General features: G+C 37.9%; 1 protein-coding gene across 3 annotated transcripts in view; it reads left to right on the top strand.

Moving 5' to 3' along the window:
- The window catches only part of LOC132405406 (sideroflexin-1), a 75167-nt gene extending 53687 nt beyond the window's left edge, over positions 1–21480 (top strand). For 2 of the 3 annotated variants that reach the window (XM_059990174.1, XM_059990175.1), the window contains 2 exons: positions 6971–7018; positions 20513–21480. In XM_059990174.1, the coding sequence (XP_059846157.1) occupies positions 6971–7018; positions 20513–20609 (145 nt within the window). In that variant the 3' untranslated portion in view covers positions 20610–21480. The remainder of the gene's footprint in view (positions 1–6970; positions 7019–20512) is intronic. The other variant, XM_059990176.1, reaches the window with a different exon arrangement.
- The last annotated feature ends 3713 nt before the right edge of the window (positions 21481–25193 follow it).

Raw genomic sequence — 25193 nt, forward strand, 5'->3', positions numbered from 1 at the left:
GAAACGACCGTGGTGGGTCTCATCAGCAGGAATGACAAGTCAGCTTACAGAGAGGAGGTGCAGCGGTTAACAGACTGGTGCAGAGCCAACATCCTGTCTCTTAATGTGAACAAAACAAAAGAGATGATTGTTGACTTCAGGAAGGCACAGAGCGACCACTCCCCGCTGAACATCAATGGCTCCTCGGTAGAGATCGTAAAAGCACCAAATTTCTTGGGTATTCACCTGATGGAGAATCTCACCTGGTCCCTCAACACCAGCTCCATAGCAAAGAAAGCCCAGCAGTGTCTCTACTTTCTGCGAAGGCTGAGGAAAGTCCATCTCCCACCCCCCATCCTCATCACATTCTACAGGGGTTGTATTGAGAGCATCCTGAGCAGCTGCATCACTGCCTGGTTCGGAAATTGCACCATCTTGGATCGCAAGACCCTGCAGCGGATAGTGAGGTCAGCTGAGAAGATCATCAGGGTCTCTCTTCCCACCATCATGGACATCTACACTACACGCTGCATAGGCAAAGGAAACAGCATTATGAAGGACCCCATGCACCCCTCATACAATCGCTTCTCCCTCCTGCCGTCTGGGAAAAGGCTCCAAAGCATTCGGGCTCTCACAGTCAAACTATGTAACAGATTCTTCCCCCAAGCTATCAGACTCCTCAATACCCGAAGCCTGGACTGACACCTTGCCCTATTGTCCTGTTTATTATTTATTGTAATGCCTGCACTGTTTTTGTGCACTTTATGTTGTCCTGTGCAGGTCTGTAGTCTAGTTTAGCTTTCTCTGTGTTGTTTTTTTTACGTAGTTCAGTCTAGTTTTTGTACTGTGTCATGTAACACCATGGTCCTGAAAAATGTTGTCTCATTTTTACTGTGTACTGTACCAGCAGTTATGGTCGAAATGACAATAAAAGTGACTTGACTTGACATGTAGCACCCTTTATAGGTCAGGGGCCAACGGCTTGGTGCTAGACAGGTTTATCCAATTAAGATGGCCGATGGTTAAGTATGCATTGATTAGCTGGGTGGGGGGGGCATGAAATTTTGACTGGCAGGTGGTGTGACCTCCGACCAGGTGAGGGCAGTGCTGTCAGGGGACAGGCACAGCTCTCTGGTTACAGCAGGGTTTTCTTAGTGCATCTCCTGAAGTCCATCTGCCTCTAGACCAGGGTTCTCAAACTTTTTTTAAGCCATGGACCCTAACCATTAACCAAGCAGTCCATGGACCCCAGGTTGAGAACCCCTGCTCTAGACCATACTACTGGACTCTAGAATGCAGTGGGTCATGAAGTTATGCCCTGCAACAGGGGTTTGATTCTTGCGCTGTCTGTAAGATATAAGTTCTCCCCTTGACTCCCTGGGTCTCCTCCAGGTGCTCTAATATCCTCTCCCGTTCCAAAGACATACAAGTTAGAGATATTGAGTTATGAGCATGCTGTGTTGTGCCAGAAGCATGGTGACACTTGCAGGTTGCCCCCAGTACAATCCTCTGATGCAAAATGGTGCATTTCATTTTGTTTCAATGTTACGATGTACATAAGACCATAAGATATAGGCGCCGAATTAGGTCATTTGGCCCGTTGAGTGTGTTCTGCCATTTCACCATAGCTGATACAATTTTTCCCTTTGCTCCAACCTCCTGCCTTCTCCCCATCTCTCTTCATGCCCTGTCCAATCAAGAATCTATCAACCTCTGCCTTAAATATACATAAAGAGTTGGCCTCCACAGCTGCCTGTGGTAATGAATTCCGCAGATCCACCACCCTCTGTCCAGAGAAATTCCTCCTCATCTCCATTCTAAAAGGATGCCCCTCTATTCTGAGGCTGTGTCCTCTGGTTTTAGACTCTCTCACCATAGGAAACATCCTCTCCACATCCACTCTATCAAGGCTTTTCACCATTCAATACATTTCAAAAAGGTCACCTTTTTTTTTCTGAGTTTCAATGAATACAGGCCCAGAGCCATCAAACATACTGTGCAGAGGGACTTGTGAGTACTTGTGCATGAATCGCAAAAGGTTGGTTTACAGGTGCAGCAGGTGATCAAGAAGGCAAATGGAATGTTGGCCTTCATTGCTAGAGGGATTAAATTTAGGAGCAGGGAGGATAAGAAACAACTGTACAGGGTACTGGTGAGACTACATCTAGAGTACTGCTTACAGCTCTGGTCCCCTTACTTGAGGAAGGATATACTGGCTTTGGAGTTGTTGCAGAGGAGGTTCGCCAGGCTGATCCAAAGCTGAGGGGGTTAGACTATGAGGAGAGGTTGAGGTGCTTGAGACTGTACTCACTGGAATTCAGAAGAATGAGAGAAGATCTTATAGAAACATATAGAATTATGAAAAGGATAGATAAGATAGAGGCAGGATAGTTGTTTTCACTGATAGGTGAGACTATAACTTAGGGGACGTAGCCAGAAGATGCGAGGGTGTAAATTTAGGACAGATGAGAAACTGCTTTTCCCAAAGAATCTTGAAGCTGTGGAATTCTCTGCCTAGTGAAGCAGTGGATGCTACATCAGTAAATATATTTAAGACAAGCTTGGATCGATTTTTGCATAGTAGTGGAATTAAGGGTTGCGGGGGAGGCAAGTAGGTGGAGATGAATCCATGGTCCAATCAGCCATGATCTTATTGAATGGCCAAGCAGACTCGATGGGTCAGCTGGCCTACTCCTGCTCCTATTTCTTATGTTCTTGTTTTAAATCTCTGAACAACCATCACCAACATATCACCTGTGGAGCTAGAGGAGCCAACACACTTGACTACTGTTATACCACCATCAAAAACGTTTACTGTGCCATCCCACACCTATACTTCAGAAAGTCCAATCAACTGGCTGTACTTCTACTCCCAGTGTATAGGCAGAGATTAAAGATTGCAGCATCAGTGGTGAAGACCATGAAGGTACGATCAAGGGAGGCAGAGGAACGCTTACAGGACTGCTTTGAGTCAGTGGACTGGACGATATTCAGAGATTCGTCTTTGAGTCAGAATGAATACGCTACAGTTGTCATTGACTTTATCAAGACCTGTGGCATGAGTGTGTGCCTTCGAGAACATACCGGTCATACTCAAACCAAAAGCCGTAGATGAACTAGGAGATTTGCAATCTGCTGAGGGCTAGATATATGGTATTCAGGATATATATGATCCAGAACTATACAAAAAGTGCAGGTACAACGTATGGAAGGCTATTTTAAGGACAATAAGGATTTCATTTGAGGTTAGAGATGAAATCGGATGCACATCAGCTGTGGCAGACTTTGCAGGCCATTTCTTCCTACAAGTCGATACTTACATCATGAATGGCTGTGGTGCTTCACTCCCAGACTCAACTTTTATTCTAGCTTTGAAAGGGAGAGTAAAACTACACCTGTGCGAATCACTGCAGCACTTGATATAACCCTGTGATCTCGTGTCTTGAAGGCCGACATCCGAATATCATTCAAGAGGATGAATCGTCACAAGGCGTCAGGCCCTGATAGTTTCCTGTTAATGCTCTGAAAATCTGTGCCAACCAACTGGCAAGAATGTTCAGGTCATCTTCAATCTCTCAATGCTGCAATTGGAGTTTCCCACCTACTTAAGAAGCACAAAAATTGTACTTGCCCAAGAAGAGCAGGGTGAGCTGTTTCAACAACAATCACCCAATGACACTCCCATCTACTGTGATGAAATGCTTTGGAGGTTGCTTATGGTGAGGACCTAGACCTGCTACAATTTGCCTATCACCACATTAGGTCTACAGCAGAAACAATCTCACTGGCTCTCCTATCAGCCTTGGATCACTTGGAGAGTAATACCTGTGTCATGCTGCTGTTTGTTGACTCCAGTTCAACACAATCATAATCTCCATTCTAATCAACAAGTTCCAAAACCTGCACCTCTGTACCTCCCTCTGCAAATGGATCATTAACTTCCTCACGGAGGGACCACTGTCTGTACGAATCAAAAATAACATCTTCTCCTGACTGACATTTAACACTGGTGCACCCCGAGGATGCTCCATTGCTCCAGTCACACTACACCCATGACTGTGGTGCTAGGCACAGCTCAAACGCCATCTGTAAATTTGCCAACAACACAACGATTGTTGGTAGAACTTTAGATGGTCATGTGGAGGTGTACAAGAGTGAGATAGATCAGATGGTTGAGTGGTGTCGCAGCACTAACCTTGCACTCAATGTCATGTAAAGGGAACATGCACCAGTCCTCATCATGGAATCAGAAGTGGAAAGGGTGAGCAGTTTCAAGTTCCTGGATGTCAACATCTCTGAGGATCGGCCCAGCGTATTGATGCAATTACAAAGAAGGCACTATAGCAGCTAAATTCCATTAGGAGTTTGAGGAGAATTGGTATGTCACGAGACATTCACAAATTTTTACTGAAGTACTGTGGAGAGCATTCTAATGGGTTGCATCACTATGGCATGGAGGGGCCACTGCACAGGATCAGAAAAGTCTTCAGCTCCATCATGGGCAGTAAACTTACCAGCTTCCAGGACACTTTCAAAAGGCAGTCCTTCATAAATGTGGCATCAGTCATGAAGGACCCATATCACCCAGTACATGCCCTTTTCTCATTGATACCATCAAGGACGAGTTACAGAGCCTGAAGGCACAGACTCAATGTTTCAAGAACAGCTTCTTCCCCTCCATCATCAGATCTCTGAATGGACAGTGAACCCATGAACAGTACCTCAGTATTTTTTTCTTCTCTTTTGTACTAATTTTATTTACTTTATTATATATATTTACTGTAATTTTTAGTTTTTATTGTTATGTACTGCTGCCACAAGACAACAAATTTCATAACATATGCCAGTGATACTAAACTCTATTGTGGTCCTTGAGGTAAATTGAGAGATCAAGGCTTGATCTTCAGTGTATGAGGTCCTTTCAAGAGTTTTATAATAATGGTGGTATGTGTTCTCAAGCTTTTATATCTACCCAATGGAAACTGAATAATCTTACTATTTCTCTAAATAACTTGAGGACACACATTCTATAAAGTGTACTTTTATGTCCTGCAGATGGACAAGCTCACAATTTCAGTGATTGCTTAACCATTTTCAACTTGAATGGGATGGGAAAAGAGAATTATATAATTGTCTTTGACATCCCTAGCAAAGACAAGCTTGGAAGTTTTTCTCCCTCTTAGCCAGTATCCAATCACTGAACTGTATATTAGATTAAACGAACTTTCACTGGATGTTTTTATTTGCTAAATACATTGAGTTGCTTAACCTATATAAGTGCTATTTCATGACTCTTAGCAGGCACCTAGTTTCTTGACTGTGATGTTGGACATAATGTTATTGTACAGATTTCCCCAACAGCTCCACTCCACCAGCATGTTTATGTTCTTTATAATTATTTTTCCCTTCCATCAATCCCACTTACTGACGATCTGAATGATATCCTTCATTAATAGTATTTTTATGCTGCTCTTTCTGGCAGTGCTGTCTCCTTTTGTATTTGATTTCTGTCTTCAAAATATCAAAGACTCTGCAATATTTCTTCTTTAGGATTGGTTAGCTCAATCTCCTTGACTGTATTTTGTGCTACTAACATGTCCATCGTTATGTAAGTGCTTCCAGTAAATTGCCTATACTATTACCATTTTACAATTTTCCCTCATAATTTGGTCTTTTTTCATTAATGCATAATAACAAATAAAGAGTCATTACTTTGACATTGTACCTTGCCTAGTATTGCCCAGATCATTGAACAAGTTGGCAAGGCTTTTTTCGATGCTGTAGCTATACTGTTCAATATCCTTGACTTGTTAAGTTTATTGATTTCACCTTGTCTAAAACTTTTCCTGCATCTACCAATGCAGCAATTGCTACTTACAAATTCCCACCCTTTCATCATGTTACTAGACCCACCTTTTTAATTTGAAACCCTATACGTATTGATTACCTCCTGATTTAAACAGAGCTCTTCCTAATGGAGTACTTCCCCCATTAACTAGTACTTATGCTGGTAGTCCAAAAATCAAAGCCTTATTTCCAATACCCCACCCTTTGAGCAATGCATTTGACAGTCTCCTCAATTTCAAAGTGCAAGTACAAAGTAAATTTATTATCAAAGTACATGCATATATGTCATCATGTACACCCAAAATTTGTTTTCCTGCGGGCATACTCAGTAAATCCAAGAAACAATAGACAGAAAACAATAGACCACAGAAAAATAGGACAGACAAACAATCAATGTGCAAGAGACAAAAAACTATGCAAATACAGAAGAAAATAAATAACTGAATAGATAAGTAAGCAATAATTATCGAGAACATGAGATGAAGAGCCCTTGAAGTTGAGTCCATATGTTACGGAAACAGCTCAGTGATGAGGTGAGTGAAGTTATCTGCTCTGGTTTAGGAGCCCAAAGGTTGGGGGTAATAACTGTTCCTGAACCTGGTGGTGTGGGACCTGAGGCTCCTGTACCACCTTCCTGATGGCAGCAGTGAGAAGAGAGCATGGCCTGGGTGGTGGGGGGTTCTTGATGATGGATGCTGCTTTCCTGCGACAGCGCTGTGTGTAGAGGTGCTCAGTAGTGGAGAGGGCTTCACCCGTGATGGTTTGGCCCTCTGCTAGTTTCTACAAAGCTCCAGTGATTATCTTTTAGATTGTTCCTTCATCTGCTCCATTGCTGTCGTATCCTCTCTTACGTTGCCATTTGATGAACTTCCCAGCTGGACCAGTGTCCCATAAAATGGCAAAACAATTCTGAATTTAGCATTAAAGTAGTAGTGATAAGTATGCCTGTGTAAAATCTTGCCCTGATAGTTAGAACATTTTCTGAAAAATTTAAACAATATGTTCAAAAATACAATTGTAATCAAAAAACTTAACCAATTTTCTTAAATAGAATTAGTGTTAAGCTAATTGTGCATGAAATATATGTAGAAAATTTTTAGGTTTTTTTATCCACTTTAATTTTTGTTTATCTTTCTTATTACAGCTTAGTATTTGCTACACCTCTTTGTTGTGCATTGTTCCCACAGAAAAGGTAAGAAACCAGTTCATGTGTATCATGCTTGGTAAGATTTTGCATCTTAAGAATTTTTATAGATACTTTATATGAATGTAAGGAGTTAAAATTTAAATCATACAGCTTTTTAACCCATCATGTTCATGTTGATAATAGTGTTCAGTTACACTAACCCTACAATTTACTCTCCCTATATTCCCATCAACACTACACTGGTAGAACTTCAATAATCCAGCATGCTCAGGACTTTGGTGCCAGACTAGTAGATTTTCTATGTTATTAAATGTGATTTGATTAATTCCTCAACATATTTTTGAACATCATTATAACAAATTTCACAATGGAACCAATAAGTTTAAAGGAAGCATGGAAATGTAACATTGGTAATTGGACAGAGAATGCAGGAATTCAGGTCCCAGTAAATTAGATGCCAAACCATCAGAATTTGTAAACAGCTGGATAGGGAATTATTGAAGTTTTACTGCACTCACCTATACATTGGGTGCAATTTACATTGGCCAATTAATTTACCAATCTGCAAGTCTCAGTAATGTACAGCAGAAGCAATAAAAATCGTGGTCAGATTGCTGGAGCAGTGAGGCAGAGATGCTCTACCAGCTGCATGACTGGGTCACTTTCTCCTTGGGTTCTGCTCCATTTTGTTTTAACTTCTGGCTTTCTGGTGAAGGTATCAAAAGTTTTGGTGGAGCTCTGTTTTGCTTTTCAGAATTATTAATACCTAACAAGCTGATTAAAATATACCAGAGAAGTTATGATCAATGGACTGATAAAATGGTGTGCAGTATTTGGGGCTAGGAAAATGTCATTTAAGCATAGGGGAGTTATGACCATAGCAACTTGTATTTAGTAAACATAGCATGCACACTGGAGTTCCAGATATGTAGAATTGCACTGGCTGTAAATGGCAGTTCCAAAGGGATCCACCAGCATTTAGCTGCTGCCAGGTAGGTGATTTCTAGACTTGCACTTATTAAGTCAGGGAAAAGCTGACAAGTACGTGTATTGTTCATCTGGAATCAAACCACAGAGCCCATTTGTGCTGCGATTTCCTGGCACCATACTCGGAAATCCTTCTCCACAACCTAGACCAGGCAGAGCTAACATAGGATATAAATCACTATTCATTTTAATGGGAATTCCAGATCTGGAGGTTGAAGAAATAATTAAAACGTATGTCTTTTGATCTGTTATTACTGACTTATATGTCGCTGATTATCATGCATTTAAAAATTATTACAACAAAGTGATAGGATGGAGAAGTTCCATTCCCAGCCTTGTCAAAGGTAGCAGTTGATTCTCAGAACAGGGCCTCGGCTATAAGCTGATTGAGCACTTGCCACCCAGTGGCAGGGTATCAGCTCATACGACTCTCCATATCCAAACCTGGCAAGTACAGTAGGCAGGGTCTTTGAGTAGCAAATCCAAACAATGAGGTGTGTCCAGATTGGTTAGGCCCATTATTGTAGTAATGTCATTAGATTAGTGGTCCAGAGATCCACTATGGAAACAGAGAAAATGAATTCAATATATCAAGCCATTAGTAGGCTGGTACCAGAGCAATTAAAACCTGACACAGGTACAGTCTACACATAACTTTTGACATGTATTTTACAGCTAATTCTCATTTAATTTTATTAAATTGGCTCGTTTGTCTTTTGTACTTTCTCTACTTTCTTTAATTCTGAATGACTGTTCCCCCATTTTCTTTTCGAACCCTAATGTTTACCATGTCAGGGGATGAAATAGTGCATTCTCCGTATATCATTTCAATGCAAAGAAATGCTCCCTACATTCATTATAAACTGACTGGTTTTATGATCCTACATTACAAATTAGCTACACTTCAAAAACAATTTAATAACTAATAACTGATCATGAGGAATCTGTCTCTGTCTCTGGAGACAAACTGGTGACCAATATGCTTGAGAAACCTACTGAATCCCATGGCTATCTTGACTGTACCTCTTCTCATCCTATCTCCTATGTAAAAAAAAATCGTATTCCCTTTCAAAAGCAAACATGAGGAAAGCTGCAGATGCTGGAAATTCAAGCAACACACACAAAATGCTGGTGGAACACAGCAGGCCAGACAGCATCTTATAAGGAAAAGCACTGTCGACATTTCGGGCCGAGAATTTGGTGTTCCACCAGCATTTTGTGTGTGTTGCTTGTATCCCCTTTTCTCAGTTCCTTTGTCTCTGCTGTATCTGCTCCCAGGATGAGGCTTTCCTTTCCAGGACATGTCCTCTTTCTTCAAAAAGTGGGGTTTCGGGTTTCCCTCCCTCCCACCTTTGTTGCTGCTGTCACCTGCATCTCCTCCATTTTCTACACATCTGTGCTCACCCCATATTCCTCCCACCTTTACATAGAGTTCCTCTTGTCCTTATAAACTATCCCATGAGCCTCCAGATCCAACACATCATATTGAACAACTTTCTCCTTGTCCAAAGGGACCCTACCATTAAACACATCTATTCATCCCTCCCCACCAATCTCCTTCCCAACACTTATCCCTGTAAGTAGCCAAAGTTCTGCACCTGCCCATTCACCTCCTCCCTCAGCTCCATTCAAAATTCCAAACAGTCCTTCCAGGTGAGGCAAAACGTCACCTGTGAATCTGCTGGTGTCATCTACTATATCTGGTGCTCCCAAAGTGGCTTCTGTTTTGGTGAGACCCATCATAAATGGGGGAGGACTGCTTTGTAGAGCACCTCTGCTCCATCCACCAAAAGCAGAACATCCCGGTGGCCCAGCATTTTAATTCCTATTCTCATTTTCATTCTGACATGTTGGTCCATGGCCTCTTCTTGTGCCATAATGAAGCCACCCTCAAGGAGAAGGAGCAACACCTTAGATTCCATCTGGGTAGCCTCCAACCAGATGGCATGAATATTGATTCCTCACCTGCCTGTCACCTCCTTCCCTTTCTCCTATACTTCACTCCCCTCTCCTAGCAGATTCTTTCATCTCCAGTCCTTTGTTTCCTACCCACCTCGCTTCACCTATCACCTTCTAGCTATCCTCGTGTTCCTCCCCCCCACCTTTTTATTATGCCATTTTCCTCTTTTTCAGTCCTGAAAAAGAGTCTCAGCCTGAAACGTCAGCTGTTAATTCACTTCCATTGATGCTGCCTAACTTGCTGAATTCCACCAGCATTTTGTCTATGTTGCATCAGGTTTAATATCACTGACATATGTCGTGAAATTTGTTGTTTTCTGGTAGTAATACATTGCAATACATAATAAAAGAACAAAAACTTACAATAAGTATATATAAAAAATAAATAGTGCAAAAAGAGGGAAAAAAGAAAAAAAATACTGACGGAGTATTCATAGATTCATTGTCATTCAAAAATCTGATATCGGCAGGGAAAGAGCTATTCCAGAAATGTTGAGTGTGTGTGTTCAGGCTCCTCCTCCATGGAAGCAATGAGTCAAAAAAACAGCAGCCTGGCATAGTTATTACTATAATCCAGGTGATCCAGAGCCAAGTTTATATCCAATGAGATTGCTTCCGCTATAGGTGAAAGGCAAATTACAGCAGGTCCAGATCTTTGCTTAGGCAGCAGTTAATTCTAGCCATGACCAACCTCTCAAAGCACATCAGCACAGCAGATGTGAATCCCACTGGGTGATCGTCGTTGAGGTCATTCACCCTGCTCTTCTTGGGCACTGGTATAATTGTTGTGTTTTTGAAGGAGGTGGGAAATACCAGCTGCAACGGTGAGAGATTGAAGATGTATTTGAAGACTTCTGCAAGTTGGTTGGCACAGGTTATCAGAGCCCTACCAGGTACACCATCAGGGCCTCATGCCTTGTGAGTGTTCACCCTCTTGAAAGATGTTCTGACATCAGCCTCCAAGACAGAGATCACAGTCACCAGGTGCATCAGGGATTCACACAGGTGTAGTTTTGTGTTCCATTGGGGTCAGTGTTGGGACCACTTCTTTTCATGTTAAATTTTAATGATTTGGATGACAGAATTGGTGACTCTGTGATCAAATTTGCAGACAATACAAAGATAGGTGGAGGGTCAGGTGATGTTGAGGAAGCAGGGAGTCTGCATAATGACTTAGACATATTAGAAGAAATTTCAAAGAAGTCTATGGTCTTGTACTTTGGTAAAAGGAATAAAGGCCTACACTTTTCTAAATGGGAAGAAAATTCAAATATTGGAGGTACAAAGGGAGTAGGGACTCATGCAGAATTCTCTAAAGGTTAACTTGCAGACTGAATCAGTAGTAAGGAAGGCAAATGCAATGTTAGCATTCATTTCAAGAGGACTATCAAAACAAGAATGTGATGCTGAGGCTTTGTCAGGCATTGGTCAGATTGCACTGGGGTTATTGTGGGCCCCTTATCTAAGAAAAGATATGCTGGCATTGGAGAGGGTCCAGAGAAGGTTTATAAGATTGATTCTGGGAATCAAAGGCTTAACAAATGAGCATTTGATGTCTCTGGGCCTGTACTTACTGGAGTTTGGAAGAATGAGAGGGGATCTCATTGAAACCGTTTGAATATTGAAAGGCGTATATAGAGTAGGTGTGGAGAGAAATTTCCTATCGTGGGAAAGTCTAGGACCTGAAGACACAGCCTCAGAATAGAGAAACGTTCATTTAAAAAGGCATGAGAAATTTCTTTGGCCAGGGGATGGTGAATCTGTGGAATTCATTTCCACAGACAACTGTGGAGGCCAAGTCATTGGGTATATTTAGGGTGGAAGGTGATAGGTTCTTGAATATTTAGTTATCAAGATTTACAGGGAGAAGGCAGGAGAGTGGGTTCAAGGGAAAATAATATATCAGCCATGATGGGCCAATTGGCCTAATTATACTTCTTTGTCTTATGGTCTTATTGGTATTCAAAGTTTACATAAAAGACATTGAGCTCATCTGGGAATGAAGCTTAAAAATGCAATATATTTCTACATAAACTGAATCCTTTTTTTTCTGAGGTCTATCCTTGAGGGCACAATCATTCTTTATACATTCTGTAGATTTTCTTTATTATTTTATGTCCCTCAATCATATTACCCTTAAACATTTTTCTAATTAAGATTCATCTGCATCATGTAATTCTGTTCCTTTATCCTTTGTCATACTTGGCAATTTTTTACAGTGGACCACCTCTGAGTTAACTGTTACTTTTAATCAAGAGGTAAAGGGACTCACTATTAATCTGATACTTTAACCTTCTTTTGATCTCTGCCTTTGTCAATTACCCGGAATTATTCAGATAAAGCTGTCAATTCATCCAGAGAATTGGCTTGCCTAGGGCATGATCTGAGATTTTAACCAGACCAAAATGTACTTTAATACAGATTACAATCTCAACTTCATTTAATTTAATTTGTTTTGGTGTCACTTATTTGTCAAATATATTTAATGCTTCACTTAATTTACTTTAGCCATGGTTGCCTTAACTTGCATGTCATGGCTCTATAACGCCAGCCAGTAGCGTTGTTGCATCCACACTGGACTTCGGGGTGAATGGTCCTGGGGGTTTGAATCTGGCTGGCTCCTTGCACAGTTTACATCTGTGCTGGGTTGACCATCAAGCTAGCAACTTGGCCTTGTAAAAAGCAGACAAATGCTAAAGAGACAGCAAGGTTGCCACCAGATGTGCCACATGGCGCGGAGAGAAACAACCACGAGGCTCTGTAAAAGTACTTCTTAAAAGAAAATTCTCCTTTATTTCCAGTTTTAAAATTCTGGATGTTGTTTTCCATATTTGAACGTACTGACCATGATTTCACAATATCAGTATTTCAGATGTATTATAAAACTAAATATTCACAAATAATCTACTCCAAAGTTCAGATTCTGGCAAAACAGTTTGTACGCTTTAGGTCAGGATTGAGAGCCTATATTTGACTACATAGTAAAGGAGATCAAAAGATAACTCCTCCAGAGGCTGTAATCATATATGATATAAAGATGGTTGTGTGAACAGACTCAGCGGAGACGCTCATGGAGTGAGTACTGTTTTGGATTCGCTCGATAACCTTTACTTTTTTTAACCTTTGATCACCCTTATTCAGCTTATTTTTACCTATACCGAAAGTTTCTTTATTCATTTTTTTTTTGGATTTACTGCCAAGTGTTTGTTGTGAACTTTTGAAGATATGCAAACAGAAATGTCTCTCAGGTCTAAGGGACGGGTTCCTGGACGTAATCCGAACGGTAACGGAAAAAAGCAGGCTCCGACACAACAAACTCAATTAACTTTTGAATTGTTTATGGAGGTTTTGGATAAAAAATTTGCTGAACTACAACAATTTTTTAAAGAAGATATAAAGGCTTTTCAAGAGTACATGGTTAAGACGGATTTAGTAATTAAACAGCAACAAGCTCTTATTGCGTCTCTGCAAGAAGATGCTCGGAAGCGAGATTTGACTATTGGAAAACTGCATCAGGATTTAATTTCGACCATTAAGCTGATGGAAGCCCTTAAAGCCAAGAGTGACGATTTTGAGAATCGGTCCAGAAGACAGAACCTACGTATACTTGGTCTTCCAGACGGCATAGAAAAAGATGACCCTTCGAAATATTTTGCTCAACTTTTAAAAGAAGCGTTTCTGACGATTTTCCCGAATAACCCTCCTTTATTGGATCGGGCACATAGAATTCGGCATCGATCACCAAGTGCTACAGACAAACCTTCGGTGGTAATTGTCCGGTTCCATTATGTACATGACAAAGAACAACTTATAAGAGCTTCTCGTCGAGCAGGAATGATTAAATTCAAAGATTTTTGCTTCCACCTGATCGAAGATTTTAGTCCAGACCTTTTAAAAAGAAGGCTTCTTTTTAAACCATTGATGGCTGAATGTTATGAGAAAAATCTGAAACCTGCGCTTCTATGCCCTGCGAAGCTTCGAATATCTCCGTCGAATGCTCCACGACAGGTTTTCATTTCAACTTCAGAAGCGAGAAAATATTTGGAGGAGAACTTCCCTACTGCTACAGACACCAGTCTCTAATAAATGAACGATTCTGATCGTGTAAGATGGTTCTCGATCTCTTAAACCAGAATTAAAATTTGGTTATTGGTGTAGGTTCATCCTACACTTTATACTTAAGTTAAAGTGTGTTTGCATCATATTAATTGTTTTGCCTTATACACTTTAATCATTTAACTACATATTTGTCTATTAACTTTGTTCCTTCGAAGGTATATTTTTAATTCTTTGAAGGTGAATTTTTCCTTGATTAAGATGGTGGTTTTTTGGAAAAGATTTTTGGTTTTGCTTAAGATGGCGTTATGTTTATATTTTTCGCGTTTCTTTCGTACAATGCATCGCTTATCTTAGCTTAAATATTTTTTGTTTTGTCTGGGCCAGAGCCCAATTTATAAGTTTTTTTTTAGTGATTATATTTTTATTCTTTTTACAACTAACTATACTTAGAAATATGGTTTTTATTAGAGCGATTTTAATTTTTAAAGTTGGGGTGATTCTTTTATATATATCCTTTTTATATGGAGTGTTCTTCAGCTGACATGGGGGTAGGATTAGTCTTACTTTTTCTCTTTTTAAGTCATATTTTGGCTTTTTCTCTTTTTCTCGGGGGGTGGGGGGATGGTCTGTTTTCTAATTCTATTTTTTTTTGTACCAGTTTGTGTTAGTTTTTTTATTTGGGCGGTTTTTGAACTTCAAATATGTCTGTGTTGTCATCACTTCCGGGTCTTCTCACTACTTTTGTTCCTCTTCCGGGTGCATGAGTTTATAAGTTGGTTAACCCTTTTTATACCAAAGGGTTGATTATAGAATTATGGCTCAGACCATTAATTTTGTGTCTTGGAATACTAATGGTTTAAATCATCCAATTAAACGAAAGAAGATTTTCAAAGTATTCCAAAGACTTAATGCTCATATCATTTTTGTACAAGAAACTCATGTGAGGAAGGAGGACAAATTTCGTTTTTTTATATTTTGGCGGGGTCAACAGTATCACGCAAATTCGAATGCTAAAGTAAAAGGAGTTTCAATTTTTATTGACTCCTCTATTTCATTTGTTCAACATGATATTTTTTCGGATCAGAATGGCAGATTTTTGTTAATTACGGGTTTACTTTGTAATAAAAAGGTTGCTTTGGTTAATGTTTATGCTCCAAATGTGGATTGTCCTGACTTTTTTAAGTCTTTATTTACTTCTTTACCCAATCTAAACAAATATAAGTTAATAATGGGTGGTGACTTTAATTGTTGTTTAAATCCTCTGATGGATAAATATTTATCTATTCAGACTTTACCTAATAAGTCGGCCACTTGTATTAACTCTTTTTTGACTGACAATGGAGTTTTTGATATTTGGAGATTCCGGCATCTTAATGACAAAGAGTTTTCTTTTTTCTCACATGTTTATCACTCTTATTCAAGAATTGATTATTTTTTTGTAGACTCTTGTTTTATTCCATTGGTAATCGGTTGTAAATATGATATTATAGCTATCTCTGATCATGCTCCGTTATTACTTTCTATGAAATTTACGGATACAGTTTCTAATGCTAGACAATGGCGATTTGACTCTACCTTGTTGCAAGACTCTGAGTTTATAAAATTTATGGAGGAGCAGATCGACTTTTTCTTCTCAACTAATTCTACAGATGATATTTCCTGCGGAACACTTTGGGACACTTTTAAAGCTTATATACATGGACAGATTATTTCTTATTCTGTTGGTTTGAGGAAATGTATCAAGATGGAAACTCTTTTATTGGTTGATAAAATTAAAGAGATTGATAAGAAATATTCGATTGCTCCTAGTAAGGAGCTTTACAAACAAAGGGTTGAACTTCAAATGGAACATAGTTTATTACTTACATCCTCGATTGAAAATCAATTAATGAAAACTAAATCTGATTTTTATATACATAGTGATAAATCTGGTAAACTGTTAGCTAGTCAATTGAAGAATGCTTTGGTTAAACGTCAAATCACTAAGATTGGTCAGCAGAATGGGAATCTGACAGTTAATCATGATGAGATAAATAAGGCATTTCAAGATTTCTATACCTCCCTGTATCAATCTGAATTTCCTCAAGATTATAATACCATGTCTGATTTTCTTAGAAAATTAAATTTTCCAAGGTTATCATCTGATGATCTTTTGATATTGGATACTCCTATTACGGATGTAGAAATTAAAGGGGCTATTTTCTCAATGAATTCTGGGAAAGCACCGGGTCCAGATGGTTATACAGTTGAATTTTTAAAATTTTTTTCCGCTACTCTTTCCCCTTGGTTAGGTAAGGTTTTTGAGGAAGCCATTAGATTAGGGAATTTGCCACAATCTTTTTATAGAACTTCCATTTCTTTAATATTGAAGAAAGATAAAGACCCTACTGACTGTGCTTCTTATAGACCTATATCTTTGTTGAATGTAGACTCCAAGATTTTTTCCAAGTTACTGGCATCTAGATTGGAGAAGGTATTACCCAAAATTATTTCAGATGATCAAACTGGCTTTATTAAAAATCGTTATTCTTTTTTTAACATTAGGAGATTGTTGAATATTGTTTATACTCCCTCACATGATACTTCAGAATGCGTGATTTCATTAGATGCGGAGAAAGCATTTGACAGAGTTGAATGGCCTTACTTATTTAATGTGTTGGAGAAGTTTAATTTTAGTCCGATATTTATATCATGGATTAAATTGATTTATCATACTCCAGTAGCCTCAGTGTTTACCAATAATCAAAGATCTCCCTTTTTTCGCCTGTTTCGGGGCACTAGACAGGGATGTCCTCTTAGTCCATTACTATTTAACATTGCCTTAGAACCTTTGGCAATTGCCATCAGACAATCACAGGATATTTTGGGTATTAATCGTGGGACAGATATTCATAAGTTATTTTTGTATGCAGATGATTTATTACTATTCATTTCTAACCCGGAGAAATCCATTCCAGCAGTTTTATCATTATTGGCTCAATTTAGTGAGTTTTCTGGGTATAGGTTAAATCTTAATAAAAGTGAATTGTTTCCATTGAATAAACGGGTCCCAATTTATGGAAATTTACCTTTTAAATTAGTTAATGACTTTTTTACTTATTTAGGGATCAAAATCACAAAAAACCATAAAGATTTATTTAGATTTAATTTTTTACCCTTAATTGATCAGATTAAAGGTTTGTTTACTAGGTGGTCACCTCTGTCTTTATCCCTAATAGGTAGGATTAATGCTATTAAGATGGTTATTTTACCTAAGTTTTTATATATTTTTCAAGCGATACCAATTTTTTATCCCGAAATCTTTTTTTACTAATGTTGACTCTAAAATTTCTTCATATATATGGCAGAATAAAAATCCCAGGTTAGGTAAAACATATTTACAGAAGACAAAAAAGGAAGGCGGGTTAGCATTACCTAATTTCAGATTTTACTATTGGGCAGTTAATATTAGATATTTGTTATGTTGGTTGAAAGATGGGGGTGGATCTTTTGGCCCTTGTTGGGTGAGTCTAGAAACTAAATCGGTATCAGCTTATGCTCTGGGGTCTATTTTAGGGACCTCTCCCTTTTGCTCTTTCTAAATTGCCGAAACAAATTGACAGCCCGATAGTTAAACATACTTTGCGTATATGGTTTCAATTTCGGAGATTTTTTGGGTTGACTCAATTCGTTTTAAATAGTCCTATTGTATCTAATTTTTTTTTCACCCTTCCATTATAGATCAAGCTTATTCGGCTTGGAAAACTAAGGGATTACTAAGATTTTCTGATTTATTTTTAGATAATTGTTTCATGTCTTTTGAGCAATTATCCAACAAATATAACTTGCCGAGATTTCATTTTTTTAGATATTTACAGACTAGACATTTTTTAAGTTCTGTACTCTCTACGTTTCCAAATTTTGTGCCTTCAGATACTTTGGAGAGTTTATTTGAATTAGACCCTTTTCAAAAAGGGCTTATTTCAAAACTTTATAATATAATTATGAAGATACGTTCAGAGCCTCTTTATAAGACTAAAAAGGATTGGGAAAGAGAGCTTAGTTTTAGTATTTCTAGTGAGAATTGGGATAGAATTCTTCAATTAGTTAATACATCAACGTTATGTGCCAAACATTCACTAATACAATTTAAGGTCGTACATAGGGCCCATATGTCCAAGGATAAATTAGCTCGTTTTTACTCTCATATAAGTCCTATTTGTGATAGATGTCATTCTGAAATTGCTTCTTTAACTCATATGTTTTGGTCGTGTTCATTTTTGGAGAAATATTGGAAAGTTATTTTTGATATTATTTCTGCGGTTTTGAATATCGATTTACAACCTCATCCTATTACCGCAATTTTTGGTTTACCAATGTTAGACTCACTGCATTTATCTTCTTCAGCTCATCGAATGATTGCATTTCTAACTCTGATGGCTAGAAGATCTATATTGTTGAATTGGAAAGAAATTGATCCTCCCACTGTATTTAATTGGTTCTCTCAAACTATGTTATGTTTAAATTTAGAAAAAATTAGAAGTGGTACTTTTGAGACTTCTATTAAATTTGAAAAGTTATGGAGACCATTTATTCAACATTTTCATATGATGTAATATGACCCTGTGCCAAGTTCATTTGATTTCCCAGCTTTTAGCTTATGTATTTTGAGAGGACCGGAAGTGACGGCATTGATGAATACTTATTTTTGTGAGATATTATAAACAGCCCCCCTTTTTTTTTCCTTCTCTTTTTTTTGTTTCTTTTTTTATTACTTATTAGTTATAGTTATTAGATTAGCTAGTTTTGCATTATAATTTTTTTTTGTTTTCTTTATGGTTTTCTTTATATTATACATTATGAAATATTTAGATTTACTATGTCCATACATATATCTTATGGCTTAGGTCTTGGTAAACTCATATATATTGTAACTATTATGTATGTTTTTTTTTCATATGTAATGGAATGTGTATGTTGTTAATTTCTTTATCAATATATCATTTGTATTCTGTCCATATTATTAATACTAATAAAAAGATTTAGAAAAAAAAAGATGGTTGTGGCAATTAAAACCATCATGGCTCCAATACATCACTGCAGAAGTTCCTGAGGATTGGGTATATATAAGGCAGAGGTTGATAGGTCCTTGATTATTCAGATACGAAAGTTTACAGGGAGAAGGCAGGAGAATGGGGTTGAGGGGGATAGTAAGTCAGCCATGGTGGGCTGAATAGCCTAATTCTGCTCCTGTGTCTTAGGGACTTACATCTGCAATTACATATCTAACAACATTTTTTTTCACCGGTGGCCTGATCAAACAGTGAACTATTTATTGCTTCTAACATTGAGCTCTATATACAAATCTTTTGATAATAAAACAGATCAAGTCAGCTATCTTCAATTCTGGACAAATGTCAGGACTGAAATGCAAGGTAATAAGCATCTTGAACAGGGGAAAGCCCAGCCTTGTCTCCCACTGTAATAACCTTAAATATCAACATGGGTGAGTCTGTGAGTTCCCTAATACCTGTAAGTAGCTCATATATTTATATGCCATCTGTGCAGAAAGGAATGCATTCTCAATAGTTAGAATATAACAGCATCAACACGGTAGTGAAGACAATGAAAATGTATTCTGAAGAGAGCAAATGTCGAAAAATCATGGCCAAAGTTCTGGAGAAATCAGAAAATAATAATTCTATAATTAAATCTTTAGTCATGGGAGCCAGCATTAAACGACAATATAATGGGTCAACAGAGCTTCATGTAAAATAGGATGCAAGCAGCAAAGTTTTGGATATCTTCAAGTAAATGGAGACTAGAACTTGAGAAACAGGCCAGAAGTACATTGAAATAATTGGTTCTAGAAGTAACAAAGGTACGGATAAGGGTTTCAGTACAACAGCTGAAGTAAGTGTGAAACAGGGCAGGCAGTAAATCTAGAAAAGGCATTGGTTTTGTGATTGCAAGCTCATTCCAAGATCAAATTCAACACAAAGGCTGCAAACTACCTTTACAGCTTCTGTTACCATGGAGAGGCATGGTCAGCTGCTACAAATGTAAGTTTGTGATGAAGGCCAAAGAAAATGAATTTGATTTTGTCAGTGTTTGGGTAAAGAAATTTCTGCTCACTCAGTGCTGGATTTTGGAAAACAGTCTGAAAGTTGGCGATAACAATTTAAGTGGTAGTTGTAGTAGTCATGAAGTCGTATGGGTATCACAAAAGTGGAAACCACCACCCTGTTTTTAAATGAGATTGCTGAAGGCTGGTAAATACAGACAGAGGAAAGAACCAGCAATGGGTTCTTTTCACAACTGACACAGTAGCATGGGAGTGAAGGGTATTCAGTACTTGAGGTGATTTGGGTACTATGGCTGGATAGATACGAAAGAATTGGATATGTTGTTCCAATTAGCTGAATGATGGAGGAAAGGGTGTAACACAGGATGATGCTGAATGAAAATTTATATACCTGGCTGTTCATTGACATTTAGACATTCTATGGAAATTATAAACTGTAACTGTCTAAGGATGTCTTTAATTTCTTGCAGCTCTATGTCTGTGAGTCGTCTTGAACATGATATTCAAGAAAAAGTTAAAGAGGCCAGCCCTGGACTGGAATGTGTTTACTTCAACAAAGGATTGTAAAAGCACAAAATGATGAAAGAAAAACAGCAAGCAATCCAGTTTGTAGTGAGTTCAATGTGACAGAACTTAAAACTATGTTTTTGTCTTAACCCATTTGTACTTTTACATAGTTTTTTTCCAGAAACCTTATTTAATAATCTAAAAATACTAATCTAAACTAATAATGGTTGATAGTAGTTTCAGATAAAACTATTTCAAAAAGGCAACAGTTTGTGCTGCCTACATTTATGTTGTCTGTTTCTAAAATAACTTATACCAGTGTAAGCCCCTCAATCAACTGACACAACACAAAACATTACTACATTGCCCATTTACTACAACAATGTTCATCCTGTTAGTGTTTGTACTGTGTTTGTGGTTATACCAAGTGTTAACATTTACTAATTAGATTAGAACAGAAAATAGATCTTGTAACTATGTCAAAATGTTATGCAAATATAATTGTATTAGAAATTAGCATAAACATTTCACTTCAAATTTATGTTTCAGGGCTGTATGTGAAAAGATCAGAAGGTAATTTTCCAAAAGCTAAATTGTGTACTGTCTGAGCTTCTGCCACTTGAATAAATTTTAAACTCCAGATTGAGTATAAAGGACTAAATACTTGAAATAATATGGAACTTGATATCTCTGTTCGAAAGATGATCATGGCTTTAATGATAATTTCATTGGCACGTGCAATAAGCCTGCAATGTTGCAGTACAAGCACATTCTTTAAAATACTTTACGTTCCTAAATATTTAATGCCTTCAGGATTTTTAAGATTACGTCGTGATTATAGTACAATTTTAATACAAAAAGTATATTGTCTTTGCAATCTTTCAATCAATGAAAGTATTATTTAGATGAAACTGGAAAATAAAATGAAGAAAAGAAAAGATAATACAGTGTTTGTGTGAAATTATTTGTCAAAACACACAAGTCAAATACTAATAGTGTTGTCACCTATTTTACACAGAGATGTTGTCAATGAAGAAAACTTAGATATAAAAATGAAATGACTGCAGTTGTCCATGTCAAAACGTGTTTTGGCCTGATAATGCTAATGAAGTAGAAGTGATTGTTGCTTTACATTATCCTCCTTGATTGTGCTTCAGCTATTCATTTGTTCATGCACTAAAACACAGCAGTTTTTCTTTTGGAACAACCCTTTTTCATGAATGCCACTGATTTAACTATTATCTTTCTATAGAATCTTTTATGATCTCTAAATGAAGATGGTAATGAACTGTGCAGAGCAACTGATTTTTCACTGGCTGGTGTGAAGCCAAGTACAATAGGGGTGAAATTCATTCAGTAATGGGAATTGCAGCTTCTTATTAAAAACACAATAATCTGTACTACCTCAAATATTGCAGCTTCTATCTTGTCCCACAAAGTCATCCATATTCATCATATTTATTTTGGTTTCCAGTTCCCAAAGCCACAAATATGAGTCATTTTTGTGTTTTAATCATCTTATAGTCTTCCTCCATCTGACCTCTACATTACAGTCTCTTCACCTTCAGTTTCTGAATTCATCATTCAGATAGTTTGTGCATTCATCCATGTCCCTATTCCCAAATAATGTGCAACAATTTTTTCTTGTCACAAATGGCTCCAGGTCTAATTTTAACTATTGGAACATGTTCCTTTTTTTATATACATTTACATTTCATGCTAAGACTTATTAACATGTAAATATGGTTTAAAATGATTTGTAATTTTGCTACTCAAATGCTTGAGCAACTACATATCAGCTCAAACTATATTTGCATCTGGGGCATTATTAGCTATCCCATAATAGTTAAAAGCATACTGTAGATTTAAAAAGTAAAGAATAGGATGAGGGTTGTTGGGCAAAGGATTAGATATGAAATCAATCTACAATTCAAATTCTGTCCACAACTGAGTCTGTACAGCCATTGATCAAATTTGGAATAGATATGTGCCTACAGCACAACTGTCCTACTGCTCCAAAAAGATTCCAACCAAGTTAAATGGCTGATAATAGAAACTTAATATCTCAGTTTGGGGAAGAGAAGTAATAGTATCTTGTGTAGTAGCAACATGCTTAATACCAACATTGGTTGCCTGGCCAAAAAAATCTCTGTTCATCTTGATAAGCCATAAAGATGTAAATTATTTAAGTTTGCTTATAAAACTTGGCCATATTTGCTGCCAATTTTATCCTGCGCTTGTAAGGTGTAATCTATACTTGATGAGCAACAATTTATTTAAAAACAATCCGAAAAGACCAAGAGGAAGAAAAGATCACATCCAATTTATGTACAAAGGCCTTTTGGAATTTGAAATCTATTGACTTTTATTTACAAGCTTGTATAATGCCACTTATACTTTCATTTCAAAATGTGGTGGTTTCCCTAATGTGACCTAGGCTCATTCTTTATTACAATCTTTCCACTTACAATGGCATTGATTTCTTCTTGTAGTTATCCTGTAACCACTTCCATTAGACGTGTATCTTTTTTGTTGATGTACATACATGTACTTAGCAATGGCGACACTCTGTAGATGTCATCTATTCATGTACAAAATATGCAATATTCTTAAATTCATAGATACTGATATCAACTTAGCTATTGTAATGTTGAATCAGGTTCACGGGTCTGGCAAGTGAGACAGGAGATGCACTGACTTTGATCAGATATATTAATCATTTATTTACCAATAGTAGAAACTTGACCAAATATTCATGTTCTCCAATTTACAGACATTACAAAGATGTCTACACAAAAAAACATACATTCGACAAACATACTTAGCTAAAAGTGTGCACAGAGCATACTTTCCCAATGGTCTCGCCTTAAACAAAGGAAAAAAAGAGAAAATCCCTTCTATGTGCAATTTTATACACCCAGGATATTTGAAACTGGACACCTGGCATCTATCCAATGGAAAAAGCAAATGCAACTACCCAATCACAACGGAAGCAGCTTTTGATTGTCAGAATAAGGCACACCCCATGGGACAATCCACCCCTCAAAAGTTGTAAACATGTTGATCCAACCCTTAGACTAATATGACTCTCACAAACTCACAGCTAAGCTATACAGTCGGCCCTCCTTATCCGCGAGTTCCGTATGCACAAATTCAACCAACCGCAAATCGAGAAAACCCAGAAGTGCTCTTCCAGCACTTGTTGCTCGAGCATGTACAGACTTCTTTTTCTTGTCATATTTCCCTAAACAATGCAGTATAACAACTATTCTACATAGCATTTACATTGTATTAGGTATTATAAGTAATCTAGAGATGATTTAAAGTATATGGGAGGATGTGCGTGGGTTATCGTGGATCGGGATCGAAAAAAATTAGAGGTTCTCTTACTAAGTAAGTTGGAACAGGTACATCCAGTATTAATTAGTGTCAGTCAAATGTTTGTCTTAGTATGTACTATATATTTTACCTTTCTATGCATATAAAATGCTTAAGAACGTATGTTTCAGTGCCAGGCTTGGGAACAGAAGTTCCTGAGTTCGATCCAGTGACAGACCACTCCAGAGTGCGCTCTCCATCCGTGCCGGGTTGATGTCAAGGATCAAAAACCCCAAACCACAAAACCCAATAATTAAACCACTGCATTGCTCAGTAATAATTGTAGCTTTCTTCGGGGCAGGACCTTTCTCACTTTATCCTTTAAAATTGTTCCAATCGTTGACGGATGTAGCCTAACACTTTTCCAATGACCGAAGGTGTTTCACCTCTTTCCAATCACTTTATTATTTCCACTTCATTTTCAATCGTTATGGTGATTATTTTCGTGTACAGAAGCACTACAGATTCAGAGCTCCACTGCCAGGTCCTAATGTCCACCACACTGAGACAGGTTGAATAAGGGACTTGAGCATCCGCATTTTTTGATATCCACGAGGGGTCCGGGAACCAATCTCTTGCGGATAAGGAGGGCCAACTGTACATAAACCCAAGAGTAAAATACCCAGTACTGTAAACCCAATAGTTACCTCCCAGTATACTATAGTAGTCCACCAGTCTCCCTATGCCGCAAAAGAGAGTGTAATAGCCAATGAGCTGGTCTCCCATTTAACTTTATATCCTGACTCTGAGATTGAATCAACCTGGTGAGTGAAGTTCACCAACCCATCAGGAATGTAGGTGCAGCATTCTTTACCAACAACAGTACAAGTGCCACCTTCCCTTGTGAGCAGGTAATCCAAGGCATCAGTTCTTGGGATAGTCTGGCCACACCATACTGAGAAAAGCTATCATTTAAAACATCCTTCCTCTGCAATAGCCCTCTTACCAACCAGTGCGGGCAAGGTGCTCATCCAGGGCACTGGGGTGGCATACATTTAGCACCACATATCAACTACACGACAGTTCGTAGGCCTTGGAACTGCATATCTAGTAAGTGCCATTCAGCTTGCAACAAGTGCCCAGCTTCAGAACACCGACATAGACACAGTGGTCCCATGAATACTGCTCCTGCTCAAACTTACCATCCACCTCTCACCTTGTACCACCTACACCAACACTCTGTCAGGTGGGGAAATCATTTTAAGAGTCAGGACAAACTTTTTTATTAAACAAAATATACTTTATTCAAAAATAAAATTATATACA

Source organism: Hypanus sabinus, chromosome 15 (genome assembly GCF_030144855.1).
Source record: "Hypanus sabinus isolate sHypSab1 chromosome 15, sHypSab1.hap1, whole genome shotgun sequence".
Lineage (NCBI taxonomy): Eukaryota > Metazoa > Chordata > Chondrichthyes > Myliobatiformes > Dasyatidae > Hypanus > Hypanus sabinus.